Genomic DNA, 25058 nt, shown 5'->3' with positions numbered 1-25058 from the left:
ACCCCCGTCCACTGTCGCCGACGCAGGAGGTGCAAAGGGCCTCAGGGCGTCACCCATCCACGCACCTCACACGTCGCCGAGGGCGGGGAGGGGCCGGAGTCTCCACGCAGGAAGCACCGGGACCGTCAGCCCCCTCCTGACCCCCATCTGCGCTCTGAACCACAGCTGACCCTCAGCAGCATCAGAGTCGCTTGCGGTTCCCGGAGTCCAGCAAGACCCTGGCGCCACCAGATCCGAGGAGAGGGAGACAAAGGCAGGAGGCGGTGGACGCGGCCCCCAGCCGTGCAGTGCTGGGCTGGCTGTGCTGCCCGTCAGCCTGGAGTCACCGAGCACAAAGCACAAGGGTGGGCGCCCTCCTGCCCTCCTGCCGGAGGGGCCGCAGGGAGTGGGTGGTGCAGCCCAGGGCGGGGAAGCGGCCAGAGCAGTGGAAGTGAGGGTGAAGCACGTGGAGGACAAGGGAGCCAGGCCCGTTGAGGAGGGAGCTCCACGCGTGGGGCAGCCGCAAGAACCCTGGTGCCGGAACCCGGGGAAGCCGTGTGGGCTTCACGTGCTCAGACACACGTACGCGTGAGTGTGCGGAAACGCACACACGTAAACGTGCGTGCCTTTGTGGGAGCACCTGGGAACACTGACAGCCCAGCAGCAGCAAGCACGCCCGGCGCCCGGACCTTGGTTTCTAAGCACCACTCTGCAGTAAACAGAACAGAGTGGAGACGCGGCTGATCCCGGGGCTGGGGCCGGAACACCTGTGCCAGAGAGGGAAGGCCGCTCAGAGCGTGAAGCCACACGTCGGAAGGACAGAAGAGTCTGTCTGAAGGCAGAATCCTGGGCCACGTGAACAACAACATAAACGAGGTAATTTATTACAACCCAACAAGGCACTGTGACTCCCTGACTCTTTCCTAACATAAACAAACACACCAACACCTCAGTGGGGGAGAAGGGAAACTCTCCCTTTAATTCAATTCATAAACGTAGAGGAAACGATGGAAGTAAACAACCGCCATGGGCCACCCCGACTGTGCTGGCTGGTTCAGGGGACAGTAGTCCCTGGAGGCCGAGGCTGAGGCATCAGGATCTGGACACACCCTGGAGAAGCTCCCACAGAGCAGGGATCAAGCACAAGGGGACACAGCCTGTGCAGAGAGACCAGGCAGGCCCACCGTGACCAGCTCACGGTCCACATCCCTCGTGGACGGATGGGACCCACCAGGAAGGGCACGGCACCATTTGGGGGGCCTTCCTGCCAGGAACGCACGGCCTGAGGCTGGCCATGAGGAAACATCGGGCGGACCCAGGCTGGGGTCACCCTTCAGAAGTAGAGGCCTGTACCCTTTTAGACTGTCAAGGTCACGAGAGACAGAGAAAGACCAAGGAACTGTCCCCACTGGAGACTGATGGTCACGGAGGTGCAGCACAAACTCCTGGGCCAGAAAGGAAAGGGCTGCGGTGGGCAGCTGGGGGTGTGCCTGTGGCCTGCGGCTGAGTCAGCGAGGGTTTCCTGACTGGTAGAGCTGTGTGTGGTCACAGAGCACGGTTCTGGGAGGTACACGGTGGTCTAGAATACTTAGCGGCAACCGGTCACCATGTCAGGAAGACAGTGTTTTTGCCTAGAGGGAGGCAGTGAAGACGCGGCAGGCTCTAGTGTGGCCGATCGGGTACCTGGCTTAAGGCAAGTGTTCTTATTCTTGTGACCTTTCTAGCGGTTTGAAATTATTTCAAAATAAGGATGGCAGTTTGAGAGGACTTAATGTATTCAAAAGGATGTATTTATCCCAAAAAAGAGCCCACCAGGTTTTCCTTTTTTTTTCCAGCTGGGAGCGGGAGAGGGAAAGTTTGACAAAGTGATTCTAAATTCATTTGAAAAAGCAAGTTGGAAAATGATCACCAAGGTAGAAGAACTTGCTCTGATGGATATTTAATATTTTAAATTAGTGTAGCTGCGTAATATGTCTTATACACATCTAAAACGTGCAGGCTTGGCCCCAGAAGAGAGTCCGGAAACAGGCCCGAGGAGTTAGCGCAGGATTCGGTGGACTTTCACATCACTGCTGATGGGACAGAGGGCTCCCCATTTGGGAGAGAACCAAGGTGGACCTGTACGTCACACCCCACACCTAAGAAACCACAGTGGGGTCATGTGGTGCACGCCTTAGTGGGGAGTAACTCATAGCGGTACTCATCCTAAAAATATGGGTATGGTGGGAAGGAGGGCCTTTGTGACATAACCTAAGTCACAAACAGAAACATTAACAACAACAAAAATGCACTGGGTCCCTATCCCCCCATCAACTTCCAAAGGGCAAAAATTAAACTCAAAAAAGAGTCACAACAGAAATAAAAGGTTAATAACACTGTTACACAAAGACCTTTTAAAAAGAATTAATAAGGAAAAAAGGGCGAAGGCCATAAGTAAGTAATTCACAAAAGAAGAAATGCAAACAGCTAGTAATTTCTGGAAGGGTTTAACCTCACTGATCCTGGAAGAAATGAGGAAGTTTAAAAAAGAGAGGTTTTGGGGCTTCCCCGGTGGCACAGTGGTTGAGAGTCCGCCTGCCGATGCAGGGGACACGTGTTCGTGCCCTGGTCCGGGAAGATCCCACATGCCGCGGAGCGGCTGGGCCCATGAGCCATGACCGCTGAGCCTGTGCGTCCGGAGCTTGTGCTTCGCAACGGGAGAGGACACAACAGCGAGAGGCCCGCGTACCGCAAAAAAAAAAAAAAAAAAAAAAAAACAGAGGTTTTGTTTGTTTGGTTTTGGTTGTGAGATTGGCAAAGATGTTTTTGAGAAATATTGTTAAAATCTTGTGCTTGGGGAAACGGACACCGTCCAGCATCACTGTTCAGAGTGAAAGTTGGTACAGGACCTCCACTGTTCTGGACAGCGAGTAAGTAAAATGTAAACACATAAATATACACGTATAAATACACTGTGCGTGTGTCTGTGTGTGTGTTCTCTGACCCAACAATTCCCTCCACAAGCATTGAAGTAAGTGCACGACGACCTATAAACCTATTTGTTGCAGTTATCGTTACATTGGTAAAAAAAGATCAGAAAACTCCCCAGGATTCATCAGTAAGTGATCGATTACATAAATCCTGACCCTCCAGAATAACAATGTGGTATTAAAAGTGAACATGTAAATGCACATTTACCGACATGGACACAGGCCCATAGAATGCGGACGAGGGAGGTGACGTGTGTTTCCACGAGCCCACTTAGGTCCAACTGTGTGTGTGCTCAGCTCACAGTGACGTCACCACAACTCAAGCAGGGCGAAATTTGGGCTTTTTTAACTCTTTAATACTTTTCTGCATCGTTTGATTTTTTACAATATTCATGTCTCGTTTTTCTAAGCAGAAGACAACACTATTTTTCATTTTGAAAAACTGTAAAGAGACATAATCATCTGGACATTTTCATCACTGATGACTTCAAGATGCTCCAGTAAATAGCAAATCAAACAACGTCCAGACACCACATCCACACGTTATAGATCTGGATGGACTCTACAAGTGCACTGCAAGTTATCACGTATATCTGAACACACACACACATAATCAGAGGGGACGAAGACAGGTGGGTGTGGAGTGCAAAGCAAAGGGGTACGTGCACAAAGGAGGAGCTAAATCTTTGCTGAATTAGGAGCAAATAAAGAAATGCTTCTCTCTGAAAAGTCTGAAACAGAAATCAAGATGCTCACAGCGTCAAACGAATGCACGCCTATCCTGGTGGATCTGCTATGGGACCAACCGTAGGGCTCCGGCACCCCACCTGTCCCGTCGCTGCTCAGGAATGGGAAGGATGGGACCCTTGCCTTCCCCGTGGTCACAGGCACCCTCTCTCCTTGCCCCTGGCGCATGCACCCGCCCCGCCGTGCACACGCAAGCACACACACTGAGAGACAGGCTGGTACGACAGGCTGAAACGAGCGTGAATCAGGGCAGAGACACTCGGCTGCAACAGCAATCGGCCACACAAGGACAGGACGGCAGCCTGGGCTCGGCTCACTTCATCTGCCACCGCTAGAGCCATCATCCTGAAACACGTCCACTCCCATCAGTTCAGAGCCTCCCAAGCCTTCAGAAAGGGCCCAGACCCCGGCACTCACGCCCTCTCCCCTCGGGTGGACTCAGCGGACGCGGGAGGCTGGCAGGACCAGCCTGGGCAACGGGCCTCTCCTGACCACTGACGCTGTCCCCTTTGCAAGCCCGTTCGCGGCACGACTGCCCGTGATCCTGTCCGCTGAACGAGTGAGGTGACATCGTCCAGGTGCCTGGGCCACAGGCAGCATCCGCTGAGTGCCAGGGCCTCCCTCCCGTCTGCCTCGCAAGCCCACAGGAGCTGCGGCCCCCGCTCTGGCTGGGCTCACCGTGCGAGGTGTCGTGTGTGACCCACTCTGCACAGGCCAAGCACACACACACCGCACGGGGGAGGGGGCAGGCCTTCCTGATGTGGAATCTACGTGGGCTCCTGGGCCTAAGCACCGGCAACTTCCTGCCACATCGGCCCCAAGCGAAAGCCGGGGCCCAGCTGTCCCCACCCGACCCAGCACTGTTTGGCCCTCTCTGGAATGCAGACTCCCGAACAGTCACCCTTCGTAACTTTTCTTAATTCCTCAAGATGCATTCTGCTACCTTTGAAGAAATAAGCACAGCTTCCCTGCTCATTTTTACCATATGGAAAGTGTCATAAATTTTATATCCAAGACAAATGGCAAGCTTTGTATTATAAAAGCCCTATTTTTCCTGTTATAGCTTCAACCAGACTTTTGGCCTTTGCTTAAGTAGGCATTTGGACTGAGCTGCACATGGTTTTGAGCTGATACACAGAAGCTACAGCAACAAACCCTGAGAGCAAAGAGCCTTTTGTCACCATCGTTCCCACCCTACACCCTCCAGCCAGGCCCCAGACGTGGCCACACCTTGTTTCACCGCGCGGTGCTGCCCTCCTTCGGGGATCTCAGTTACCCTGTAGGTCAGTGTCTGGAGGACTTGACATCGTGAGGCTGGGTCAGGGTGGATGGGGCTGCCTGCCCGGGAGTGCTCAAACCTGGCTCAAGATCACCTAGTGGTCGGCGTGGCACAGGCTGTGCCGGGCCTCAATGCCCGGTGCCTGGACGGAGGGGGGCTCTGAAGAGTGAGAGGCACAGAGGAAGGGGCATCACAGGGAGACCAGGGCCCCCTCTGCTTCACGCCAACACTGCCGTCCTGCCACCAGAAACCAAGATCCAGGCGGAAACAGCGCCGACGGCTGCGGCTGGCATCCTGCATCACCCAAGACACAGCGGGGGACATGCAGTCACCTGGGAACGCCAGAGCCACGTTCAAGATACACGCTCTTCCCAAAACGACTCCCAGATCTGAGCAGTCGTGTCCTTAAAACAAGGAACCATGCGTCATAAACACATTTTTCTCATCTAGGACCGAGGTGACCGTATTTTTTACTTTTAAACCATTTTATATTTCTAACCCATATTCAGAAATTCGTACCTGCCTGAGGTCGAAGCTCGTTCACCTGACGAAGGAGACAATGTCAAAGGAAAGAAAGGGGCAGCACACTCCCTCAGCGCAGCTCTGACAAAAGCAGGGCTGTGACAGTGACGCCCTAGGGGACGGTGCCAGCCCTGCTGGGGCCAAGGACCCCGAGGTGACTGCTATGAGCCAATTCACCGGTCAGGCCACTTGCAGGACAGGTGGGGAGGGAAATCGTGTGTCCGCTCAAGCGAAACTCCGGGGCAGTGGGACAACTGTCCTCACGAGACGCCTGAAAGGCGGTCCATCCACCACGGGAAACTCACAGAAGACTGGGAGAGCCAGAGTCAGAGCGCCACGACCCCGCTAGGAGCGTCTCGCAGGAGCTGGGGGTCGGTCTGCCGGAAGCGCTGCGTGGACGGTCAGTGGGGTCCAGCTGACCAGGCGGTGGCAGCGAGCTAGGACGGCGCTGCGGCCAGCGAGGGGCTGCCCACCCACGGGCCCTGTGGTTTTGGGGGTGCCTCCACACGGTGGCTCACGGCCTCCCCTCATTTGTGCGTGTGTTGGGTGGGGGCAGGGGGCAACAGCGGGAGTGACGGGCTGGGGACCCTTTAAAGAGTTCCTAGGAATCACGGCCCAGGGTCTGCACCCTCAGCTTCCCGGAGACTGGACTGTGGAGAAGCCTTGGAGTAGTGGCTCTCGATTCTCTGCGGTCTGGCCACACCAGGAACACAGGGCCTGTCCTGGACGATACAACCAGGGTCCACTCCAGCCTGGACCCACAGCCGTGCAGTGAGGGCAAGGGAAGCCCCAGGGTGGCACGTGGGCAGCCCGTACCACACACACCGCTGCTCTGGAGGTGGACCCTCAGGACAGAGAGCTCCTGGGTGGGGTGGGTGGAGCCCCCGACCCTTCAGAGCCTGCAGCCTTTCCCGCAGGGGTCTGGAGGCTGCCGGGATGCTAACACGTAACCACGAACCTCTCACGGACGTGCTGGCAGAGGCTGCAGAGATCACCCTTCCTGGGGCCCCCGCCCTGGCCCTGCAGCACCTGGCACCTGGAGACGGTGCGGCGTCCCGGGAGGTCAGCAGAGCCCTGCCCTTGTCGCCGCCGAGGGACGGGAGCCTGGTCCACGGGGCCCGGATCTGAGGGGCTCTGAGACCTACACAATAACCGCTCGACTGTCCCGCGCCCTCAGCAGGGCTGCCTCTCGGGAGGCGGAACAGGGAGGCAACAGACTTGGAAGAATAAGCCCTAGGATGACGCCGCTCAGTGGTAACCCCTTCACTGACTGAAAAGGGAAGATTCCTCCACTGTAACAGCATCTAATCCCCAGAAGCTGATCTAAAATGTGACACTCCAAGAAAAACGAACGTGGCACAAAGAACGGAGCCTTTCGGGACGGTGGCTTTACTGCCGAAGCGAGTCATTAACAGAGCTGGGATGCAGGGCCGTCTCGTCTTTGTCGAGGGGAGGGATTAACAGACTGTCGTCTCTGAGCCCAGTTTCCTGAGTCACAGGTCTCTGTGGGCTGCGGCCACGTGGGGTGGGGCCAGCCGGGGACCTCACATCCCGCAGGGCGGCTCTGAGCCCACCACCTGCGGTCCCTGCCCCTCCTGGCTGGGGACCCCCAGACGCTCTCCCCGGTCAGGAGCCTCCCTCCTTCCTGCTGGACCCTGGCCTCCCACGTGGCGCCCTAGCCTGGGGGTTTGCACGGCCCCTTCTCGTCTCTCGGCTCTGCTCCGGAGTCAGGGACAGTCCCCAGAGTCTCAGCCACCCTCCGCCCGCTGTCCTACTGTATCCCCCTCGCAACGCGTTGCATAACTGACCGTTTGCGGGCCGGGGGCCCAGCTCATGTGCAGGGGCCTCGTGTGTCTGCCAAGAGGGAGAGTCACCGGCTGGCGGTGCCAAAGCGGGTCCCACGTGGGCTCCCCACCTCCACCTCAGCACTGGCGCCATCTCAGCCTCTCCCAGATGCTGCCAGGCATCTTTCTAAAACACGAATCCCTTACAAGCTTTCTCACGGCTTGCCGCTGCCTGCAGGACGCATTCCAATTCTCTCACACGCACAGAAGGCCCTTCACACCTGCGACCAGGCCGCCCTTTCAGCTGCACCCGAGCCTCAGGCCCACCCCTCGACACCTGCTTCCCCCCACGCAGGTCCCTGCTTTCTCCGGCACCGCGCCCGGGTCTCTGCCCACACGGCCCTGACGGCAGAGCCAAATCAGCCGGGAGGCCCCGCGGCCTCTGCCCGGGAGGGCGTCATTCACGCGGTGGTAAAGCAATGATCACACCAGATATACCACGCGGGTGCTCCGGTCCGGGGCCCGGGACACAAAGCGGCAAACACGGCTCCTGCCTGCAGAAGCCTGAGGGCCAGTGGAGCACGGTGCGCGGACAGAAGGGGCGCCCAGCAGGGGTCTCAGCCCCAGGTCCACCCCGGCGAGCCCAGAGGGTGGTGCCGCCTGGGGAGATGTGTCCGTGCGCCCTGACACGTGGCGCCAACCATGAGAGAGGGCCCAGATCACCGCCACCTAGTCCTGTCTGCAGAGAGAAGGGACGACGGAGAGCCCTACGGGGGCAGCGAATCATATGGCAAACACACCCAGCCGTCTCTGTGGACGTGGCCCGGGCCGGGGCAGGCCACGGGGAGAGTCCCTGAAGGGGGAGCCTCCCCGCTCGAGGCCAGTCACGAGCAGATCACAAGGGGGCTCTGCCCAGAGAAACCTGGTGGCCACTGTCCGCGGGCCATGGGAGCCAGTCAGCCTGCCAGCCTGCAGCGACGTCTCTGCCGGACGTCTGAGAGTGGGCACCGCGGCCCAGGAGGAAGGAGCAGGTCTGGGCCCCATCGGACCTGGTTCGGATCCCGCGCTACCCCTGCCGTGGGTCCTGAGCACCCGTGGGGACCACTCGGCCCTCGCAGGAGCCTGAGCAAAAGAGGCACCATCCCCGCCCCGTTTCACAGTCCAGGAAGCGAGCCCGCAAGGCGCCGGACGCGGCTTCGGCCCCTGCCGCACGCTTCACACCAGGAGACCCTGAACCACACAGGCTCCAGCACGGCCGCCGCACGTGATATCCTTAAGGAAACGGATTACCTGCACTTTGGCTTGTGAATGAATTATTCAATGGGTTTTGATTTGTCAACCTCTCGAAGAGCCAGGTACACCCGTTGAAACCACGTGTTTTGGTAAATTTCTAAATAGAAAACGCTCCTTTTAACAGGTTAGGTAAGGGAGTCAGACAGAAACATCCTCTGGATTCAGGCTAATACAGCAGCACCTGGACTAGAGGATGTTTGAACCTGTCTCATTCAGGATTCAAGCCCACAAGCACCGTCTCCATAGACAATCACCGTTCCATCATTAGGTCCCTGACAGATGCAGACGGGGAAGCTCACACACCTGAACACCAGCCCCTCCCTCAGCTGGGCCTGCGTCAGGCAGGAGCCCGGCCCAGGTGAGGTGGGCAGCCCAGCAGCCGTGTCCTTGCGGACCAGACCTCTCTGGTCGCAGTCCCTGCAGCACGGTGGCTCGGTCCCAGGAAACAGCTAATAGCCTGCCTTTCGGCTCCCCTGTGCTGGCCTCTTTGAGGGCCGCCCGCTGTGGGGCCGGGGCCATACGAGTTTCCTGCGGGGTGAGCCGAGAGCAGCCCTGGACGACTCCCCCAGGAAGAGGACAGACGTTATCATAAAAACTAGACGTGACAATAAATGCAGGATGTCCCCCGGGGTCTTCATCTCTTCCTTCAGGAAACCTGAGCAATTCCGCCTTCCGTGCTGTTGTGAGGTAGAGGGTATGTGCGTGCGTGCGTGTGTGCGTGCACGCGTCCTGGGTTACTTGCTTCTGCCCCAACGATGGAATCCTTCCGAAGCCAGAGCCCCAGCCTGTGGTGTTGGCCTCGCCGCCCATATGCTCTTCCTAAGGCCAAGTGCTTGCTGACCCCTGAGGGTACACTGGGCCTGGCAGCCTCAGGAAAGCTCGAGAGGCCAGCGTGAAGTTGGGAGGGTCACCGTCCGTCAGCGTCTAACACGGCCAATGTGACCCACGGTGCTGTTTTCTGCTTGGCAAACTCTAACCCCTTCCTCCCCCAGCCACGGGGGAGTAGCTGGTGGAAGAACTACGCTCTCCTCCAGGAGAAAAAATTTAAAGTTGGAATTTAAACATCTGTGTGAAGGCTTCTAAGGACGAGACGAAGCAGGACTCGATGGCCAAGGCTATGAGGAGAAGGGAACCTGGAGGTGAGTGTTCATTCCTGGAGCTGCCTCCCCGCCATCCCCCTGAGTTTTTGCCAATTCTTGGTGTTGGGCAAACAGCTTCTGCTAAAAGGCAGAGAAGCCAGCAGGGTCTCTGGAGCTCTCTCGGGACGGTAGAGGCACAGCATGGCTGGGACTCAAGGCATCGGGACTCCAGGGAGAAGGGAGGCACACTCAGGGGTCTTCCTCCTTTAAAGCATTCTTCAGATCCTTGAGCTCAAGAAGCCTCATGGCAGGAAACTCAGAACCTAACTAAAAAGCCACTGAAGGGCAGAGTAGAATTCTCAGAAGTTTCACAGAGTTGAGGAGGCAAACATAGGGCTTTCGAGCTCGCCAAGAACAAGGAGCCCTGGACAGCCAGACCCCAGGGGCAGGGGTCAGTCAAGAAGCCTGAGCTCCACCAGGACTGCAGGCAGGACCCAGTCAGCTCGGCCCATCAGGGTTGACGTGATCTGCCTTGACACTGGCCCATCCAGGAAGGGGGTGAGCACCTCTGGGGAAGCCTCTGTACCTTCTCTATAATGCCTGGCATTCAATCAAGAATTACCAGGCACACGGAGAAACAGAACCACGAGGAAAAAACAGGCAACAGAAACAGACCTGCAGATGACTTCAAGATAGCTACAATTAATACGTTCAAGAATTCATAGTTCAAATGCATATATCGGGAGAGAGAGCAGGCTGGACCTGGCTACAACGTCCGGGGCTCTGGCTTCTGCCCAGTCCCCGCATCCACTCCTCCAGCAGCCCACCGTCAAGGCCTTGAACATGCTAATCGCTTCCTGCCCGGGGCCTCCGCACCTGCTGACCTTCTTTTGAGAAGCCCTCTCTCCCTCCTTGCTTGCTCTGGCCCACATCTCGGGTCCTGAGGAGTCAGTTTAAGTGTAGGACACCCCCACCCCACGCCCGCCCGGGTCTGGGGTCTGGGTCGGGGCCTCAGACTGGGCTTCTTCACTCACTGTCTTCAACGGCTCATCACTGTCACCAGCCATTGTTTGGGCAAATGGTTTTTGTACAGTTAGTTTTTTGTTCTGTTTTGTTTTTTTTAAATGAATTTATTTACTTTTGGCTGTGTTGGGTCTTCCTTTCTGTGCGAGGGCTTTCTCTAGTTGTGGTGAGCGGGGGCCACTCTTCATCGCGGTGCGTGGGCCTCTCGCTGTTGTGGCCTCTCCCGTTGCGGAGCACAGGCTCCAGACGCACAGGCCCAGCGGCCATGGCTCACGGGCCCAGCCGCTCCGCGGCATGTGGGATCTTCCCGGACCGGGGCATGAACCCACGTCCCCCGCATCGGCAGGCGGACTCCCAACCACTGCGCCGCCTGGGAAGCCCACAACAGCTTTTTTAGTGAATTCAATTTACATATTAAATCTGTTCCACACCATGCCATGCTAGGTGTGGTGAAAGGACGACTGAATAAACGACCACCATCACTAACCACTGTCACGCCGGCACGGCAGCAGCCGCTGATGGCCCACTGTAGACCTGGGCCCACCCCCAGGTCCACCATCCACAGGGGTCTCACCTGCAGACAGGAAACCCAGCAGGAGGCAGGGCCGAGGTCTGAGTCCAGGTCTGCCCACAGGGGCCTCCACGGGACAGCAAAGCCGCTGAGACAAACAGTGAGGCCCAGAGGCCCCGAAGCTGTCCAAGCTGGGCTTGGCCCCCGCACGTCCAGGCGCAGCTGTGGGCAGGTGAGGGAGCCGCCCGACAGCAGACGAGGGGCACCGACCCTTCAGGCACACGCTCTACAGGGAGCGTCGCCCAGGATGCCGTGAACAGACAGAGTCCCCCCTGCACCACACACGCCACCCGCCTCTGCCTTCAGAGGGCACGAGAATGAAAAAGGAGGCGACAGTCAAATCCACCCGAGTCCCCCCTCAGGATGGGGCCACATGGTGGGTGACAAAAACGCGGCAGCACTGACGGCAGAGCCCTGGCAGCTCTCCAGCTCCTTCCCCTGCAGGTAGGTCGAGATCCAAGGAAAGAGGGCGGGCGCTGCCCACTTCTGGGGGATCACATTCCTGGGTGGCTGTCACCCAACCTCTCCCTGTCACCCACTGCCTGTGATTCCGGTGAGCCAGAATCTCACCTGGGAGAGGTGGGGACCCCACCGGGGCAGCGAGAACGCTCCGTCCTCGGGGTCCCCAGGTCTCCATCGCTCCCCGGGGAGTGGGAGGGTCCTGCTCCCCAGCTCCCGTCACTGCCCCAGGGCTGAACTGCAAGAGAAGATTCTCCTCCCCACACCCTCCCTTCAGTCAGCTCGACCAGGACCCGCAGCACCTCCCCGGCTTCGGGGGTCCCTGTGGCGCCAGGTCTGGACGGGACGTGCCCCCTCCGGGCACCCCCACGGCTTTCAGCAGCGGCCTCTCACCCCTGGTCCCCCAAACCTCCATACACCGTCACCTCGAGGTGGCAGATCCAAGCTGGTCCCCCCTGCACTGGGCCTGGGGGGGGAGGGGCAGGCACGGGGGCCCCAGCTGACTGACGAAGGTCGACGGGTCCCCAGGGACACCTGCACACAAGGGACCGGCTCTCCCTTCCCCACGGGGGCCCCTGCAGACCTTCCTGGACCTGCACCCGAAGCAACAGGCGCGTCTGCAGCGGACAGGCCGCCACACCCCTGCTCCTGACGCTCGGCTCCCAGGCCCCTAGCGCAGGAGCAGGACAGGCGGACAGAACACTGGTGCTCAGCCCTGTGCCGCCCGACCCTGTCCTTCCGGAGGCAAGACAGCCCCCTGACCGAGTGTCACGCAGAGGCTCGAGGCTCAGGGCCAGGCCACTCCGGAACCCGCCCAGGGGCGGGGGGGCCAGCAGCACCCCTTCTTGACTCCCTCAGGGGCCTAGGCGCGGCGCCCAGCCCAGCTCACAGGACACGCAGGACCAGGTCCTGGAGTGGCTGTCTCTGCCCCGACCCCAGGCGCGGGGATCTGAGCCCCTCGAGAAGCTTGCCATCAGGCCTCGGGGCAGGGAGATTTTACAGACGCAGGCGGAGTTCAGGAGGAGGAAGCGCTTACTTGATCGCACCCTCCATCTTCGAGGCTGCCTTGTGGAACTGCTGTGAAGACAGTCTGTACGTCTCGACATTCTGCAACGAGAAAATGGACCCGACGGGTTACCAGATGGAAGCTTCTCTCCGGCCGCAACCCCACCCACAGCCGTGCTGAGTCCACACATGCCGACTTCCTGACCAGGATCACAGGGAGGGCCCAGCTCCTCATGGACCAGCCGCGGCTGCCAGGACACATGGAGCCCCTGGCTCAGGGGTCACACCCCCGCCACGAGCGAGGCCCGGCCCGGCCTGCCCCACCGTGTAAATAAAGCTTTACGGGCACACGGCCATGCCCACGATTTGTGACCACACGGCTGTGGCTGCTCCTGGGCTACGACAGTGTCCACAGAGGCAGCGAGGCCCACACAGCCTAAGACAGTCACTATCTTAAAGAAAAAGTTTGCCGTTCCTTCGTCTGGTCCAACCCCATCTTTACGTGGACTCTGCTGCCCAGAGATGTGAAGCAACTTGCCCGAAGCCACACAGCAGGCAGCGGTGCCGGGACCACAGCCCAGGACCCCCGCACTCACCAGCACTGCCAGGCAGTCCCAGAGGCACGTGCTGCCCTCCTTCCGAGGGCACCCCGTGTGTGCTCAGGGCCGGCAGTGTGGGGCCGGCAGCAGGACAGAGCTGGGCTGGAGCCTGGGGCCACCGCGGCATCCTTCCGGTCAGTCACGCCACTTCTCTGTGCCCCAAGGAGAGTGGCTTCAGGCCACCCAGGCCCAGCACCCCGCATGCCACGTCTCCAGAGAAGACCAACGTAAACACAGCTGCCCCCCAACACCAGATCCTGGCCGAGCCCCGTGAGGCTCACGGGTGGACCCAACATCTCCAAGGACGCAGCCTCGAGAACGAAACCACCCAGAGGAAGCCCGACACGGGGCTGGCGTCGGACGCCCCAGCAAGATGCCCTGTGGAGCTGCTGGGCCCGCACAAGCCTGGGGTAGCCCCTTCCCACCACAGACGGGCAAAGGCAGCTTCAGGGCTCCCGCGGGGGCCGGTCAGTCAGGTCCTACAAGCAGCCAGTGAGGCAGGTGAAGGGACCCGCAGAAGTGGAGACCCCACGGCCTGTCGGCCTCCAAGCCCGGCTCTCCCACTCCACCTCCACTGAGTACACAGGGAGCCTGGCCCAAAAGGAACGAACCAGTCGGACCAGAACAGGTGACAGGTGCCCAGATCAGAGCCGTGCGGGGCAAGCGCCGTACCCCATGGGCCCCATCCTCCACCTGCAGGGAAGGTAACCACGGCAGGCGCGGGGAGCACGTCCCCGAAGTACCTGCAGGGCATCGAAGGCGGAGTCTGTACCCGGGGTGGGGGACGGAACCAGGCCAGCAGCCCTATCCTGGTACCACGGCCTCTGGGAAGGGCCAGCTGGGAGGGACGCGGAAGGGTGTTCCGAAACGCAGCTCAGCCCACGAAGGGCAGGGGTTCTGCTCTGGGCTGTGCTGGGGCGAGCCCGCTGCCAGACCGCCACCCCCAGCTGCAGACTGAGGCCACCCCGCCACTCCCTGGCATGTTCCCCACCCCTGAACCAGGGAGACAGCCGAGGCCCCTCTGATGGTCAATGGGAGCTGCGAACACCCAGCGCACAACAGGCATGAAATAAACGGGGGCTCTCCCCACCCAGCCCGGCTGCCCCCCTCCACAGGGACGTGCTGACGCCCAGCCGTCCAGCCCTGATGATCCAGCCAAGAGATTCCAACTCCACCTCAACCAGTGGCCGGTCAACCAACACTGACCCTGGGGAGGGAGTAAGGACACAGGTGAATCAGGCCAGGCCCTCTCCACTGAGCAGATGCTCTCCTGGGATGTCCATGTTTTAACGCGCTCTGCACACGGCGTCTGCTCTTTGGGTCACTTCCTCCCTCGAACCCTGTCTCCTAGCCGTCAAGCAGGCAGCCCTCCCCGCGGGGCGCCAAGAGGGGCGGGCTCACGGGACGAGCGTACCACCCACACGCCACCACTGCCTCTTCTGAAGTCACAAGCCCCCAGCCACGCTGCCCGTCCCCTCCTGCAGACAGCCTCGCGGCTGAGGCCTGCCCTCCTGGGAGAGCAGCTGAGCAGTCCCTTCCCAGGGGAGCACCTGCAGCCCAGATGGGACCCTGCACCTCCACGCACCGCCCGGCTGGGGAGACCTGCGTCAGTGGCTGCACTGACTGCGACCTCAGCTTGAACCTGTGGTCGGTGAGGCTAGTCGCAGGAAGTGCCCGCGGGCCAAGAAGTGGTGATAACCCCAGCGCAGCTTCCTCTACAGCCTCAGGATGGCTCAGAGGACGGCCCCCTGCTGCGCCCTCTGCCCATCTAACTGGCCTGAGCAGGTCAGGCACCGCCAGCGACCCCCTGCCCCCCAACGCCCCGCGCACGCGCCCTGAGGGAGCAGCTCCGTGCCCACCCGGCATCCTGGGGCCGCTGGAAGCCGTGCAGTCTGAGGCCTCAGCCAGCGAGAGCAGGGCCCTCGCAGACTCCACCAGGGGGCTTCTGGAAAGACCGGGCCCCCCCCGCCACCAAGACCCTGCTGAGCGCTGAAGGTCCCACGGCAGCCCAGCCGCAGGCAATGGGGCCGAGCAAGGCTCCACTCCTCAGGGTGTGCGGAGTGGTGGGGCGGCCACGTGGACGACACAGCGACCCCCGCAGCCCCGCTGCCCCCTGCTCCCCGCGACTGGTGATCTCTCCTTCCCTAGATTCAGACCCCACGATTTCAGGGGCCCTCCTCCCCCTCCAGCTGCTGCGAGTGAGTCTGAAACCAGAAGACCCGATCTCGATTAATTAAGCCTGCCATTAAAAATTAAATAACGTGAGCGAGAAGGTGTGAGCCTTATCTCAACAGGCTTCAAGAGTCCCAGTGTTTCTTCAATTACTTCCCAGCAGTTTTCATATTTCATACTGTCTGATTTCTCCAAGGGCCTGGATTCTGGAGATCAAAAGAGAGGGCAGGGGGAGGAGGGAGGCTGGGGACCGAGGGGGGCTGTCCGTCCCCACCACAGCCAGGACGGGGGGCCCCTAAGGCAGAGCTCCGTCTGCCGGCCTGGAGGGGAGCCCCAGGAACGGTGAGAGGCCGCCGGGCCATGAGGGTGGGTGCAGGCCGCGGTGGGGCGTCTGGCTCCCTGGCTTCTGTGTGAAATAGACGGTCCCAGAGCGTCCTCCATACAGCGTCGTGGGAATTGCTACAAAATGCCACTGAGATGGCACATATAAAACGCTTAGAGCTGGGGGGGGCCTGGCACAGAGGAAACAAAAAATGTCTTAAAAACTTAACACCCAAATGCGCGTCAGCCAAGGGAAAGAGAGGGGCATCTCCTGGAGGAGGAGAGCTCCACCAGGGGAGGGGTTTTCAGCCCCCTTGCCTGACCGATCCCCAGAGCCGCCGGCAGTGCCGGCACAGAGCGGCCCCACCAGGGGTGGCTGCAAAGTGGGGGCAGGCGCAGCTCCACTAGGGCAGATCAAAAGCGTCATCAGGACGCAGCGTCTGTCTGGTCAATGGAAGTCTCTGAGCTGCCGCTCCGTGGACGCAGCCCCACCGGGAGCTCGCAGACCGGGCGGGGACGAAGAGCAGGCTGGGGGCCAGGCCCAGAGAGGCCGCAGGGGCCACGTGAGGATCGCGAGCTTGGACCCCTCCCCCAAGTGAGAGCAGCTCAGCAAACACTTCGGGAGAGTGTGAGAGAGACAGTCACTGGTCGTGCTCTGTGACCGTGAGCACTGAACCATCAACCAGGGACACAGGGCCCACGGGGTTCAAGTGGACCCCCATGCCAGGCGCTGTGGCTGGGACCAGTCACCAGACTGGCCCTTTACACCCAGAGCTATGCTTCCGGTAGGAATGCCTATCCCTCTGCCGGGTGCAGACAGATGGTCAGAGGCAAACGATCCCGCCCAGGGGCCAGAACCTCGAGGGAAAGAGGCAGGCCCCGGAGCCGATCCATCAGCTTCCCATACGCGCATGCCTCCAGCAAGGGATCCAGCGTACCTAGGGCCACGCAGACTGGGCTCAGAGCAGACACACGGTTGTGCCTAGAGGCACCTGAAGGCCCAGAGCCGGGAGAGTTCCAGCAAAATCAGTGCAGCTGTCGGAGCCGGGGCCGGGGCTCAAGGAGGCACCAGAACCTGCAGGGAGCAGAGTGAGGATGGGAGACCCCAGACCCTGAGTGCTTCAACACGTCCAGGCAGTCATCAGGGGTACGGGACTCACCAGCCTAGTTACCAAAGGCTCGCCAAGCGCACGGGAACGCAAGGGCACGTGGAGAGTTGTAAGAGGTCCGAACAGTCAACGTAAAGCTTTGAAAGCTGCTGGGCGTGCAGCCGGTGACACAGTAGGTGAAGGGACAGAAATTCCGTTTTGTTGAGGGACTGAACAGCTGGCTCTTTGTGAAGCCGGTTCAGCATCTTTGCCCCTCCCGTGCGTTGGTGCCGGCCCCCTCCCCAGTCGCCAGACCCCACCCCGACCCCACTCCTCCCTCGCTCTGCTCCTTCCCCCGAGCCCCTGGCGCTGCCCTTTCAGCCACTGTTATTGCTAAAAATGACCAAGTGAAGCTGGCCGGCTTCGCCCTACTCGGCTGAATGGAGAAGACACCCCTCTCCAGACTTGCTCCGGCACTTACCCAGGATGGGTAAGGGCCAGTCCTGTCCCCACTGCCTGCCCTCAGGGATGCCCACTGAGATCCTTTCAACCCCCGGGGTCCCTTCCCTCCACCGTTTCCTCATCCCCAGGCACACGGTCCAAACTCACCCATGGCCACCTTCCTCAGGCCACACCCAGGGCTTCCCACCCTCCAGGAGAGCCTTACCTAGGATCCCAACGGCAACCTGACAGCCCTACCTAGGATCCTCAAGCATCCCCAGGACAGTCCCGCCTGTGATCCCCCCTCTACCCCACCCCCCCGGAAGGCCCCACGTGGCACACCTGCCCTCTAACCCCACTGACCACGCCTTTACCCTCCACCCCTCCCACACCCTCCTGTCCTCACTTCCGCTCCCTCCCTGGTCCCCTGCTTTGCCCTCCCTGGGCCCTGCTTCCAGCCCCTCCCATCACACCCTGCGACCCTCAGCTCTCACCCAGGTACCTCTGCACCTGGTCACACTCCAGTCCTGGCTGATCCAACCCACCTGCCGTGTCCGCCCCTAGGCCCAGGAGACCCCACAACGAATTTCGGCTCCAACCTCAGGTGAACCTTCCCCACAGCCTGTAATTCTTAAAATTCCAGGACAGCTGTCCCCACCAGGCCTGTCTCCCAGCCTGAGTTCCTGCCGTGGGCAGATGGCCGCTTCTCGACCCCAGAGACGTCGGAGGCTGCAGCCGGGCACAAACAGGAGCGTCTCCCCAGGGCTGGGGTGCCTCTGCCTTCGCCCACCCCCGCCGGGCCCCGGGTCCCTCGGGCAGCGATGGGCCATCTCTGGGGCTCCGAGGAGGCAGTGACCAGCAGGCCGGGGCTCCTCTGCTTCTTCCCCTCATTTATGAGTGCCTACTGTTTACAGCAGTAAACGAGAGAGGTGCGGCCCTGGCCTTCGCAGAGCTAGCCGTCAGGTTCCGGCAAAACAACAATTCTACTCAGGAACCAGTGCCAAAAAGACACGGCAGGGTAGGGGTAAGGCACAGCCAGGAAGGCCGCGCCGCGGACAGCGTGGGTGGATACCTGAAGGACGTGAAGAGGGAAACGAGGTTCGGGGGAGGCTTAGGCTGGGACCGCTGCGGTGCGCTCTTGGAAAAGCAGGGGAGTGTGGCTGGAAGTCGGTCAGCTGATGGCTGGACCGGGGCCCGGCCACCTCACACAGGGCCTGCTTCAGGGCTGGCAGGAAGCCGGGGGCTGGACAGGGGACAATGCGGTCTGATCTCCATTCTGGAGGGACCACTGACTGCGCCCTCAGAGTCGGGGGGTCAGGACCGGGGTCAGCTCCTGGGGGGGTGGGGGAGGGGGGGCTGCAGAGAGCGCAGAGGAAGGGGCCAGGCGGGCAGTACAGCCCTCACAAGGCAGCCAGCCAGGCCTTGTGCGCTGGTTAGCTGGTGTTTACTCTTCCAGACACACGTTTGGCTACTTGAATATCTAAAGAGTGTGAAAACAAGATACAGAGCACAATAGAAAATAAAAAGGAATTTTAAAAATGAAAGGACATGAATTTTAACTCCACCTTTGTGACTTACTGGTAACCCGATCCCGAGCAAAGGGCCCCAGAGTCAAGATCTCAGGACCGCCCCCCGCGGGCAGTGACTCAGGCCACAGGGGTGTTGACCAGGCGCCCTGGGAGGCAGGCTCCACACGCACAGGTCCTCAGCACTGAGACTCGGCCCTGGGACCAGAGGGTGCTCCCAGAGGAAGCTACAGGCTGGACGCCCTGCTTCCCAGAACCACGTCCCCCAGCCCCGCCCCGAAAGCTGAAAGCCTCCCCGCCCTCTGGCCAGTTGGGCGTGCGGCCCACGCGGCCCGGCCCATCCAGGGAAGGTCGGGGACCCGCGGCAGCAGCATCGCCGGCTCGTCCGGCACGGGCGGACGGCTCCAGGCCTCACCGGCGCCACCGAGCACGAGGTCCCGGGGGACCCGAGTGCCTGGGACACCTGGGGGGCGCAAGTGCACAGAAGCAGGGCCCCCACGGGCACCACAGCCGTTTCCTAAAATCCCGGCGCCCTTGGCGGCGCCCCGCCCTCCGCAGCTCCCGCTGTCCTCACCCGTCCCCAAGGCCTCGCACCCGCGGGCAGCTCGCTGTGGCCCTCAACCCTGGAGCCACGGGCCCGCCTGAGCCCAGCCCGTAGGCTGCTGGGTGGTCTGGGATGGGGCCCCAGCATCGTTGTTTAAGGAAGATCCGGGGGTTCCCTGGGCACCAAGGTGGGAAACGCTGCTCCAGGTCCCAGAAACCCTGAGGCTAAGCCTGCTTTGTCACTGACCAGCCTGTGCCTCCGCCTGTGGCCCCTGCTCCACAAAGAGCTCCATCCTCTGGGAAATCTTTTATTTCAAAATTAGAAACTACAGTGGGACACTAAAATGTGGTCCTTTGTATTAAGTTTCCTAGCTGCTTGATATTTTGTGGTTTGAGAAGTTTTCAAAGAAAATCAAAGGAGGAAAGAGGGCTGAAAAAAAGAAAGAGGAAAAGGGGAAGTCTGGCGACCTTCGCGCCCCCGTCTCACTTCCAAAGTAATTGGAAACACGTTTGGCCCCGTCGTCAGTCCTGCGGAAACGCCAGACCTTTTGCTTCTCCTAAACACAGGTGACTTTTCTTCATGGTTGTCACCTCCTCTGATTCCAACTTCTAATTTTAGAACAGTTTCAAAATGTTGGTAGACAGCAGGCTTTGCGGGGATAATATAGCTCAATGTATATGAGGTACAAATTACCTAAGTTAAAAATAATTCTCTTCTTTATTGCAAAAATGACTAACTCAACTCAAGTACCGTAAAGGTTCTTACTAAGTGTTTACTAAAGGTTCTAAGAGACTCTGGGAAAAGATTTCTTTTCTTTCTGACTTCACCTGCAGGAGAGGGAATTCGCCTGTGACGAGCACCTACTGCATGCCAGTCCCCAAGTGCTGTTACACAGTTCACGTTGTTTGTTCTGCAGGCAGAGTCTGAGGCTGGGAGCTGGACCCACCAGGCGTGTCTGCCCAGAGCCTCCTCCGTGGAAGGATTAGTCCAGGCGCTTGACACAAAGAGACGAACAGATGCAAATGAGGGTTTTGGTCCTTCTCAGAACGAATTCCTTGATGAGCTGAGACATGAACGAACACACACCTGAACCACCGGTACGTGTCTGCTCTCCGGGCTGTGCAAATGCAAACAGGAAATGTCACAGCACCGAAGAAATCCGCACAGGTTCTCACGGAAGCCTAAAGTTTGGGGGCTGCAAAAGGGTATTTTTTAAAAGGTCCTATTCTCATACCCGCAAATAGAGCCCAACAGCTTATGGGCTGTAGAGACAGCTCGTAAGCACGAGCTCCTAAATGAAACAGGCTTGGAGTCGGGTGGTGCTGGGCTGTGCTCAGAGGAGTGGGAGAAGACCAAGAATAGACGAATAAGTACACCAGAAATAAGTAAGGTGCATTTAAAAAGATCGTCCTCTGGCCTGAGCCGCACGTGGCCGCCGCCCTCGGGGGTCAGGGGGCCGTCTGCACGACGAGGGACAGAGGCCAGCACGGCTACTGGGGACATTTGCTGCTGGTGGGGGGGGAGGGACACCCCCTCACAACCACCGGGGGAGACGATTCCTGACGTGTCACCCTCGGGGGCAGCAGTCAGCGCTGAAGGAACGGGAGCTGCCGTGACCACTATTGTTACCAACAAGTGATCTGTTGAGGAAATTAACCTACCGGCTTCTGGAACCACGGATCGGGAGCAAAGGGGGGTAGGTGTTCACGGCGGCGGGACCCCAAGGCTGCAGGACCCCAAGGCGGCGGCAGCTGATGGGGGGCTCCAGGACCTGGACCCCCAGGCGCTCTGTTCTCCCAGGGAGCTGAGTCCACCGGCCACAGCCCTGGGGGCCGGCAGCTCCCGGCACGAGCTCCGGGCGCAGAGGGTAGAACGGCCCCAGGCCAGCGGCTGGCAGGCGGCAGGGGTGGCTCCTGTCCCCCCACCAACCCCAAGCCTCGGACTGGGGTGGCCAAGCCAGGTCACGTCCCTTCACGCCACCCACAGGCACCGTGGGGGGAGCAGGGGGGCATGGGGCCCAGGGCAGGCCCCACTGCCCTCCTTCTCTGCTCTGACTCAGCACTGATGCCCGGCCTCCGGGGCCATGCCCAGGGCCCTTCGGTCCAGTCTGATGCCCTCTGCTTCCCCCAGGACCGCCACTCCTCCCCGCCCGTTGATCCCGCCCAGGCCGCTCTGCTGAAAGGGTGAAGTTTTGCACCTGAAGGAACCTCGACCCCCCTGCAAAGAGCAGCCCTGCAGCTGCCTTTTCTTCCCCTTCTTCCTTTAACTTCCATCCTCCTGGAAGGCTTACTTCTGCTGCCCAGGGGGAGAGTGTGGTGCAGGCGTATTCCAGCCCCGCATTCAAGTCTCGCGCCTTGGAGAAGAGTGTGACGGTCAGCCAGTGCGCATCACCTGGACTCACTGCTCACTGGGGCTCTGCCCATCCACCCACTCACACGCTCTTTCTGGCTGAAGCCACTTGACTTATCGACATTTTAGTCGTCATGACCTTTTGCCCCCAAACACTTCAGCTGCATCTCCCAAGAGCAAATTAACTCTGATACTCTGAGTAAACACTAAACAACTACCACAGTCGGGACCCTTCACATCAACAGGATAATTTTCTAATATATAACCTGCATCTGACTGTTTCCAACTGCCCCAGGAAACGCCCCCAATCCGGGACGCAGGCGAGGGTCACAGGTCGTGCCCGGTCGACATGGCCCTGCCCGCCCTTCAGTCTAACCTGCTCCCACCCTCGCTTGGCCTTTCAGGACATTGATATATTTCACGAAGCCAGGACAGTTGTTTCAGAGAATGTCCCTCAGTTCGAACACTTGTTTTGTCATGATTAGATTCAGGTTAAAATTCCTGGCGGAGAAACGGCAGAGGTGAGGCAGCCGTGCAGCCGTGTCCCCCATGGACACGTCAGTGTATGAGGTCACGGGACACCCCTCCCCTGACCCTGGTGGAACTTTGTGGCTGCTTCAAAGTGACATCACATGGCTTTGGAGGTGGGATCGTGAACACCTGGCACACCAGTGCCTCGCTCTCTGGGAGGAAGCCTGGAACGGCCCACCCGGAAGGGACACGTAAATGATTCGGCCAACAGTCCAGTGAAGCCCCAGCACGGCCACATCAACTGCCAGGGGTGGGGGGGAGAAGGTTCCAGATGGTTCCAGCCCCCAGCCACCATATGGCCCCGGCAAGGCCCCTGACTTCAGGAAACAGAGCCGAGCCGCTCCCGGGTCCTGTCTGAGCCCCCGACGCTCAGAGCCCGTGACCCTAACCAACGGCCGCTTGACGCCTCTGAGTTTCGAGGTGATTTGCTATGTAGGAACGTAGCCCTGCGACCACACCCTTTCCCTCGACAACAAACACGTGACCTGAAGAGCGACGCTGTAAGAGCGCGATGGCCCTACTTCCCAACGGTCGTGGTTTTTGCTGAATCGATTACTATTACAACACTGGCAAATGGGTGACTGCCTATCGTTCTCTCCACATTTACTAGTTGTTGTTCCTTCGTAAAGACAGTTTTCCTCTCCTTTCCTCCTTTTGATCCTGTATGTTTTTATGTCAGTTTGGACTTAGATTCTCTTTTTAAAATCCAACGTGTTATAATCCATTTCTGTCATCACTTTTGTGTCGCGCAGACAAGGTGTCCGAACCCGGTTCGTGGGACCTCTTTCAGGCCGTCTCCTGGGTCCCGTATAGATGCACATGCCCTCACCATGTTCTGAACACTCCTCACTTTTTCACAAGATAAGATGTTAGCCACCCCAGTAGGTACGCAGCGATGTCTAACTGCAGGTCTAATTTGCATATCCAATAGCTAATGATGGTGAATGTCTTCTCATGTGCTTATTTGCCATCTGTATATCCCCTTGGTGGATTTTTCTAATTGGATTGTTGGTTTTTACTTATTTATGTTTTGCTGGTGCATTGTGACAGTATTTTCTATGTTCTAGACACTAGTCCTTTGCTTGGTGTGTGGTTTGTAGATATTTCTTTCCCCGTCTGTAGCTCCTCTTTTCATCTTCCTCACAGGGCCTTCCACAGAACGAAAGTCTTTAATTTTGATGAGGTCCATTGTAACATTTTTTCCTTTTATGGATCTTGCTTTTGGTGCTTTTAATCTCAGTACCAGATGTTGTTAGTACATAGCAATCTGTAATGCAGTTGATTTTCGTGTGTGGGTCTTGTGTCTGGTGACCTTGCTAAAAGCCTTTATTAGTCCTAGGGTTTCCTTTGCTTTTTTCTTGGATTCCTTAGGTCATCTATGCAGATGATCGTATCATATGCAAACAGGGACGGTTTTATTTCTTCCTTTCTAATCCACAGCCCTTAATTTCTCTTTCTTCTCTTACTGCAGAGGCTAGTGTCTCACCGGTGGCGTAACTCTAACCCTGCCACCTTGTTGCCATGGTGGGGCGGGGGGCGTTCAGAATCTCATCCGTATCTCGGGTGTCAGCTGGTGCTTTTGGTATGTGCTCTTTAACAAGTTAAGGTAGTTCCCTTCTATTCCTGTTTTTCCAAGAGTGTTTATCATGAATGGGAGTAGATTTCTGTCAAATACGTCTCTGTATCAATTAGTATGATCATGTTTTTTCCCTTAGCATGTTGATATAACAGATTTCATTGATTTTCAGACACTGACCCAGCCTTGCACACCCAGAATAAACCCCACTTTGCATAACATGGTGTATACGCACATAGTGTATAATTCTTTTCATACATTGCTGAATTTGGTTTGCAAATATTTTGTTGAGGATTTTTGTGTCTAACTTCACGAGAGACATTGTAGTTTTCTCTTGTCTTTGGTTTGGTAACACTGCTTGTCTGACAAAGTACTGCATAATACTGGCCTCATAAAATGAGTTGGGAAGTTTCCCCCGAGCTTCTATTTTCTAGAAGAGATTGCGTAAAATTGGTTTTAATTCTTCTTTAGCTGTTTGGTTGAAATCTCCAGAGATACCATTTGGGCCTCGAGATTTCTTCTCCTGGAGTCTTAAAGTCATGAAGTCCATTTCTTCAGTAGTTACAGGACTATTCTGTTTATCAGTTTCATCTTGGCTGAGTTTTAGCAGTTTGTGGTTTTCAAAGAATTGGTCCATTTCTTCTATGCTGTGGAATTTATGAGCATAAAGTGGTGTTACTTCATTCCTTCCCAGTGGCCATGGAATCTGTGGGGATACCACCTGCTTCACTGTGGTGGGGTGACCTGCGTCTTCCCTATACCTTTGTCAGTCTTGCTGGAGGTTTATCAATTTTATCAAATTGTTCCGAGAACCAGCATTTTGTTTCATTAATTCTCTTCAGTGTTTTCCTATTATATTTTCTGTTCTTATCTTTTATTATTTCCTTCCTTCTGCTTGCTTTGGGTTTATTTTGCTGTTCTTTTTCTAATTTCTTGAGCTTTTAATTTGAAACCTTTCCTCTTTTCTAATTTAGGGATTCACTGGTGTAAATTTCGCATTCCACCCTGCTTAAGCTATATCCCATATATTTTGATATGTGGTTTCCATTCTTTCAAATTTGTTAAGGTTCGTTTTAGGGCCCAGGATATAGACTATCTTGGTCCCACAGGTGCTTAAAAAATATATGCATTTTGCTATTGTCGGAGTATCCTTTTTATGTCAGTTAGATCCTGCTGGTTGGTGTCATTTAGACCCTTTATA

The 25058-nt window shown here is 58.1% G+C and overlaps 1 protein-coding gene across 2 annotated transcripts in view; it reads right to left on the bottom strand.

Annotated features, from left to right (window-relative positions):
- The window catches only part of CHCHD6 (coiled-coil-helix-coiled-coil-helix domain containing 6), a 126654-nt gene that overhangs the window by 10209 nt on the left and 91387 nt on the right, over nucleotides 1–25058 (bottom strand). For both annotated transcript variants that reach the window (XM_032650283.1, XM_032650282.1), the window contains exon 6: nucleotides 12742–12812. In XM_032650283.1, the coding sequence (XP_032506174.1) occupies nucleotides 12742–12812 (71 nt within the window). The remainder of the gene's footprint in view (nucleotides 1–12741; nucleotides 12813–25058) is intronic.

The sequence above is a fragment of the Phocoena sinus genome, chromosome 11 (genome assembly GCF_008692025.1).
Source record: "Phocoena sinus isolate mPhoSin1 chromosome 11, mPhoSin1.pri, whole genome shotgun sequence".
Lineage (NCBI taxonomy): Eukaryota > Metazoa > Chordata > Mammalia > Artiodactyla > Phocoenidae > Phocoena > Phocoena sinus.
The sequence above is the reverse complement of the archived record's forward strand: the minus strand, read 5'-3'. Positions and strand labels throughout refer to the sequence as shown.